The 6,905-nt window shown below is 49.9% G+C and overlaps 1 protein-coding gene across 2 annotated transcripts; it reads left to right on the forward strand.

Annotated features, from left to right (window-relative positions):
- Positions 1–602: 602 nt before the first annotated feature.
- Positions 603–5,351, forward strand: qdpra (quinoid dihydropteridine reductase a). 2 transcript variants are annotated; one of them, XM_078101870.1, is made up of 7 exons: positions 603–792; positions 900–992; positions 1,630–1,726; positions 1,871–2,011; positions 3,841–3,949; positions 4,636–4,719; positions 5,020–5,351. In XM_078101870.1, exons 1-7 carry the CDS (start codon positions 709–711, stop codon positions 5,120–5,122), a joined length of 711 nt encoding a protein of 236 aa, XP_077957996.1. In that variant the 5' UTR covers positions 603–708; the 3' UTR covers positions 5,123–5,351. The 2 variants fall into 2 exon arrangements, with proteins under 2 accessions (XP_077957996.1, XP_077957997.1); XM_078101871.1 differs by lacking the exon at positions 900–992 and having other exon boundaries at positions 639–792.
- Positions 5,352–6,905: the final 1,554 nt, after the last annotated feature.

A 6,905-nucleotide genomic window follows, 5' to 3' on the forward strand; every position in this document is an offset into this window, starting at 1 on the left:
ACGGTGGGCATCTTGCTCCCGTCAGCTCGCTCTCCCATAACATGTGTTGCTAGTGGTACATGTACTTTTTAAAAAACCTATAACTTTTCAACCCGATTTTTAAACGGTTTGGCTTGTTATAAACGTCAGAGAAACTTATGAATAATGATGGTATGTTCTAGAAAATAAAATGTTCTATAGTAGGTACAATATTTCCCTTTACAAATATGCATCAATGCTACATATGGAAATCCCCATCCTGTACAGAGATGCATTTATGTTTTCATTTGAAAATAACGTTAAGCAGAACATTATGCAGAAGTATGCAGCCTCCCTTAATTAAAATGATTCCTGCACATGAGAATGTCTTGACATTTTATAAATATTCCCCCACACAATTCTCTAGTTGTTAATGTGAATATACTTACATTACCCACCTTTTGTCTTCCCCAATGCTGCTGTGGTTGCTAATGTAGGTCATCTGTATGCACTAAATAACCGTGATAACCCGCCGAAAGAAGAAACCGCGTGGCTCCTCCTTCTGGTCATGTTGTTATTTCTCCGCTTGTCTTTGAACGCAGCACCAGCTCCACCAACCTGTTGCACCGCCGGGGGAGGGAAACGCCTCCTCCTCCTCCCCCCCCCGCCCCCGCCCCCCTCCTCCCGTCTCTGTGAGCTCCGCCTCGGCTCTCCCTCACACCGCTACTCGCCTCTCGTCGCCGCGCACACATGGCCGCTCACCGGGTGATCGTCTACGGGGGAAGAGGAGCTCTGGGCTCCAAGTGCGTGCAGCACTTCAAATCCAAAGGATGGGTGAGTATGCTAACGCTAGCCGGATGCTAACGCGGCGGCGCTGCGCTGCGCGACCCCCCCCCCTTAACCGCTTAACCGAACCGTGTTCGCTCCCGTCATGTCGGCAGTGGGTCGCGTGCATCGACATGGCTGCGAACGAGGAGGCGAACGAGAACGTGGTCGTGGGGTCGAGCGGAGATTTCACCGAGCAGGCCGGACAGGTGAGCCGCGCGCGAGTTATTCGCGTTACGCTTTTATTTCCGCGGAGGTTTCTGTGTCCTCGACGTCACGCCGGAGAGACGCCGGGTCAGTGGCGTCGGATGAAGGCTCGCTTTCGTCCGGGATCCGGGATCGATCGATGTGATGTGTTTTATATGTGTTTTTGTTAATTGCTCACGTTTTGCCAATTGGTATGCTAATGCGGCGTTCAAGTCACCTCTGAAAAGCTCGTAAACAACTGTTGTTGTTGTTAGTTTTAGTTTTTTCATTGATAAATTAAAAAAAAACTTTTTTCTTTTTTTTTAATTGCACACCTTTTCGGGGGTGGAGGGGCTGTTATAATGGTAGGGGACACACTGGGTCAGTATATCAACCATATTTGTTTTATTTGGCTTGTTCACATGATTTTTTTTGTCATGTTGCATACCTTGTGTATATGCAGCTATCCCCTTTATAATAAACCAACCGGACGTTATCAACACACATTCATCACCTGCTGTGAATGTTTTTTTTTTTTTTTGCCGTCCTGAACGCAGAATGTGTGTTGAATGTTTCCGGCTGGTGTTCGGTTTCAGAGGCCGTCTCTCTCCGTGGCGTCTCCGTGAAAAGGAGTCAGTGCTTCTCTCTCGTTTGGTGCAGGTGACGACAGATGTGGCCAAGTTGCTAGGCGAACAGAAAGTGGACGCCATCTTCTGCGTGGCGGGAGGGTGGGCGGGAGGAAGCTGTAGTTCCAAAGGTCAGAGTTCAACCTTTTTGTTTGCTGTAACATTAATCATCAGCTGTGTCTCTCCTGCAGCCAAATCACGTGCAAAATATATAATATAAGTAGCCACATAATTAGGATAAATCTTTTTTCGACTCCCTGTCTCGCCCGTCTCAGATTTATACAAAAACGCAGATCTGATGTGGAAACAGAGTGTGTGGACGTCCACGATCTCCAGCCACCTCGCCACGCTGCACCTGAAACCAGGCGGACTGTTGACTCTGTCCGGGGCCAAAGCGGCCCTGTCGGGCACCGGAGGTAAGGAAAACAAACAAACACCCAGACGACGCACGTCCCCCATGGCGATGACCTGGTCGGGCCCGCGAGTCACGTCGGGCTGGCGGGCCGCCTTTGATGTATCGGAGACTGCGATGTGCATATAGCTTTGGTGTCCAACCTGTCGATTCAAATCACGCCGGTGATGGAAAACACCGCGGGGCTTTGACCCGGCGAATTGACCTCCCAATCACGGGGGGGGGGGGGGGGGAGTCTCGCACGCTCTCTTTGAGGGGAAGAGAGGTCAATAAAATGGATCCGAGCATCAAAACAAGAGGAAAGGAGACACAATAGCCGCTGTGTGGAAGTAGACGTTTGCCTGTGTGCAACCCTTTACTTTGTTAGTGTCCTTGAGCGTTTAAATGTGTCATTTCTCTCTGCGAGGGCGGCTGAGTAACAAAGATGTGACCGATTAGGGTTGATTAAAGCGGCTGAGGAGGACTGACTATTGAGAAAATAACCGGAAGGTTGAATGATAATAAAGATAATTTTTAGTTGCATCCTTATTGGGAAAAAAACAAACATGAAAGAACAAATTGTATAATTACGATGCCTTGAACTTTTATATAATTGATGATTTCTTAATCCTTTTTTGATAGTTTTTTTAATTCTTTTTGGACATCGGTCCCGTGGTAAAAGAGGCGGGGCTTGTCCTCTCCATAGTAAACCATTGTCCATGTGACACCAGCCGGCCTCCAGAGGGGATTTGCTTCTGTGTCATGTGATGTCCAAGCTGACCGCCCGATGGGGCCGAGGTCCACCTCCAGGGCCTCTCAGCACGAAGCCCATTGGCTGCTGGCTCATGAGGAGGGTGACTCAGCAGTTTCTGGCTCCGCACACATTCTCCACCAGGACGGCCCGCGTTAACTGCACGGACGCAGTTCGGCGTTCCTGGTCTATTGTTTTCTTTTGACGGCGGTTGTAAACATGTTTATATGGAACCTTTCTGCCCATCAAACAAAAATATATTTTGTGCTCTCAATCAATCACCAGTTGCTTTTTTGAAATTGTGAAGCCAGTCGGTTGCCCGACCTCGTGCAGGGCTTTTTAATAATCCTCCCCTTTTGGATTTAGGGTTTAAGACGGACCCGAGACCCAGACGGAGAGGAGCCTTTTCTCTGCTCTACATGTGACTTTCTGTTTTTTTTTTTTACATAATCCCCAATCTGATTATTCTGTCAAATATGCAAACTATATTTGTCAGTGTTGTGATGCACATATACCCAATGGTCCCTGATGTAAAGACGCTTTGTCCACCTGCTCGTCCCTCCCTCGTCCCCGTGAGAATAATCCTCACAGTAAAAGGTTTGGTTTATTCAAGGGAGGCTTTCCACCCACGCTCAGAACGTCCCTATGCGTGTAGGGCTGAACATCTGCCCATCCACATGTGGCCCGCGGGGGGGGAACCAGGCGTCTGAAGCTCCGGGTCGGACGTGTGTTGTGTCGACGTCACTCGCCTCTGGACTTCAGCGCGAGCGCCGTCTGGAACTCTCGGGCCTCCTCGTTCAGATTCTCTCTCCTGGTGAAAATCTTGAGGACAAAAGCCGCGTCCCCGCCCCCGGTTCCCATTGGCCGTGAGGTTGGCTTTAGTCGGGAGGGCGGGGGGGGGCGGATGCTTGGCATTCTTCAGAAAGCTCCACTTACTCTTTCCAGATGCTGAAGCTGCGAAACTTTCCTCCCCCTTTATTCGGTTTCCTCATCAAACTAGAGGGAAGACTTTTGATACGACTTCATCCTTTAAAAGCCGTTTTCCACGTGGTCTCCTAAAACTCATCTCCCACCTGCCTCCCCCCTCCTCCCTCCCCCCTCAGGCATGGCGGGCTACGGCATGGCCAAAGCTGCCGTCCACCAGCTGTGTCAGAGTCTGGCAGAAAAGAACAGCGGGATGCCGCCAGGAGCCGCCGCCGTGGCCATTCTGCCGTGAGTACTGCAGGGGGGAGGACCGGTGACCCCCCCGACGCCAGCAGCCCGTGGTTGTACCAAGCGAAGTAAAGCCACGACTTACCCGTCACGGATGCACGCGTTTAAATACACAGGCCGCCTCGCCCTGTCGTGCCCGGCGGACCCGCGGGGAAGGGCGAGCTTGTAGATGGCCTGGCTGTCACGTGGTTTGTGCGCATGATCACATTTAACTGACTGACGCACACGCGGAGGCGTTTGCGTCATTGCGTCGTCGCCTCTTCATTGAATTCAGCCCATTTGTATTTCCTTTTTTTCTTTTTGCGCCGTCGCGGTGTTTTCTCTCTCGGTGTAGCTTCTTCTCTCCGGCGCGCTGCAACATCTGTTCGGCATTAGCGGCGTGACTTGCATTTCTGTTAAAGACAAACCCCCCCCCCCCCCCGCCCCCCCTCCTGCTGCACCGTTGCGTACCAGCACTTTGCAGCTTTAGTGCATGAGGGACAGTCCAGTGTTCCAAAGCTTAAATCTATTCATGTATTTACATTTTACATCTGGGAAAAATGACTGCGTCATATTTGATTTGTCACAAATCTGATAATGAAACACAAGGCGAGTTGGAGCTCTGTTTCTGTTCTCTCTGCCCCCCCCCCCCTCTCTTGTTCTCTCTGCCCCTCACCCCCTGATTGCCATCTGGCTTAATTTGACAGGGTTACCTTGGATACGCCGATGAACAGGAAGTTCATGTCCGACGCAGACTTCGGCTCCTGGACTCCGCTGGAGTACATCGCAGAGTGAGTGCTGCGTCTCCTCGGCGTTTGCGGGCCGCTCGACGTCATTGATTGATTGATTGACACAGCGGTGCCTGTTAATGTATTATAACACACACACGTAGTCATGTAACAAAGTCTTCGACGGTACGGTTGCTTGTTGCTTTTCATGGGACCAATGGAAGATGAGACCCACACGAGGCTCCGCCTCCCAGACGACACTAATTCCTGCCGTTCTGAGCCTGTGGGTGTCGCACTAACACTGGACCGCCCGTTGTTGGGTAGGACTGATGTTTGTATTTCTCTCTTTGGTTTTATTTCCAGAATGTTCTTCAACTGGACCTCAGGAGTGAACCGGCCGGCTTCAGGGAGCCTCATCCAGCTGCTGACCTCCGGGGGGGAAACTCAGGCTGTGGCCGCGCAGTAGAGGACACAGACACAGGGGGGGGGGATGGAGAAGCTCAGAGGCACTCGCAGAGGGAGGGGGGTATGAGGGAGAGATGGTAACAGGGAGGAGGTGGACGCCATAAGGAGGTCTCAGAGCTCCATCTAGCTGTGGGTCCTGTTTTGTATCCAGTGATGGGATTTGCACTACAAGCTTGAAGTCCTTTTCAAGGTGTTCTTTGAGAAATCAGTGAAGTTAAACCAGCTAACACCCCCCCGCTGCCAGTGTGACATGACATCTGTAGACTGTGTTTTGTGTTTTTTTTAAGTCCTTCCTCCACTGCGGAAACCTCAAAGGTCAAAGAAAAACGGCGTCCCCTTGTGTGTGGGAGGGGGGAGGGGGGAGGGGGGGGGAGGCGACGTGGCCTTAATGTCTGTCGTGTTGTTGTAACTGTGGAAATCCCAATAAAATCGGTCCCCAAAAAAGTCTTGACCTTTTTTATAGGCGGTTGACAAAAATAAAGCAACAAACCTCATTACAAGACTTACAATTGAAAGCTCCAGACCTGCTTCTGATTGGACCTCCCGCCGGGCCTGTCGGGTCAATCAGAGGATCAGAACATGGGAAAACCAACTCTAAACGGATTTTAAAAAGACTTGATAAGCGCTGCGTCTCAACCAGCACTCATGTGTTTGGGCAAAGATAAAAGTCCGAACCAAATGTGCTGTTATAGTATTAATAATAAGACATTAGCTATTCCTGTTGGTGTTGTCTTTTTTTTATAATAGTAAATTAAAAATCGGTCCAAGAGGTTTTCCATTCTTGTGTTTGGCACATATATTTGTAAAAAAAGAACCCAAATGAATCTCCTAAAACGGAAGTTTTTAGTGAATGTTAATAATCAGTCTGCATACAGAGGTGAAGCTCCGGCACGATGAATGAGCTGTCAGCTTTTAGCTTCATATTTACAAGAACTACATTGCAAAATCCCCAGTCTGACACCCACCTGTGTGTTGTGTAAACGGCCACTAGATGGCGCTCTGATCTTAAGGTGAAGTCGCCGTCACACACATGAGTTGACAGCGCATCCGAACACGTGTCCACAGAAAGGAAGTGACTCAAATATCCTTCACTGTGAACACTGAACTCGGTTTAATTAAAAGTTGGAATATGATGGGACTATTTACAGGTTATTTTAAACACACACACACACACACACACATGAAGTACATGTGATTTGGGCCTTTAGTCTCACGGTCCACAATTCCAGGGGACTTCATGTTGACAAGCACCGTGCCATAAATCACCATGCTGAGGATTAATAGCAAGGAGCAAAGCGCCCTGCTTACTGTACCTGATATGTATTTATTCTAGGTAGCGTGGTAATTCATCTCCCCGTGTGTGTGTGTGTGTGTGTGTGTGAAGGCCCGAGGCGAACACGTCTGCACACACTCCCTCCCGTGACGTCGGCATGCGTGGAGGGACGGAGTCAACGTTTATCACACAAAGCGTCTCAGCGGATCACGCGTCACCGCTCAGGACGCTCGGAGAGAGTCTGCGGTGCTTCTGAGTGTCGTGCACGTCTCACCTGTGACGGAGGACGCGAGAATGAAGGGCGACTCATGTGAGTTAATGTTTTGTGGTGGGGGGGTCACGCCAGGTCAACAGGGCCATTTAACCCAATGGGACAAGCAGCTAGGCCTTTTTCACCACAATGGACCTCGTAATGTGCTCAATGCTCTGTTGGAAGTATCGAAATAACCAGATGTGAGTCGTGAGGAAGTGGTGATGGTCCCTTGTCTGTATTATCTTGCTGACCTTGATT

This window comes from Gasterosteus aculeatus, chromosome 4 (genome assembly GCF_964276395.1).
Source record: "Gasterosteus aculeatus chromosome 4, fGasAcu3.hap1.1, whole genome shotgun sequence".
NCBI lineage: Eukaryota > Metazoa > Chordata > Actinopteri > Perciformes > Gasterosteidae > Gasterosteus > Gasterosteus aculeatus.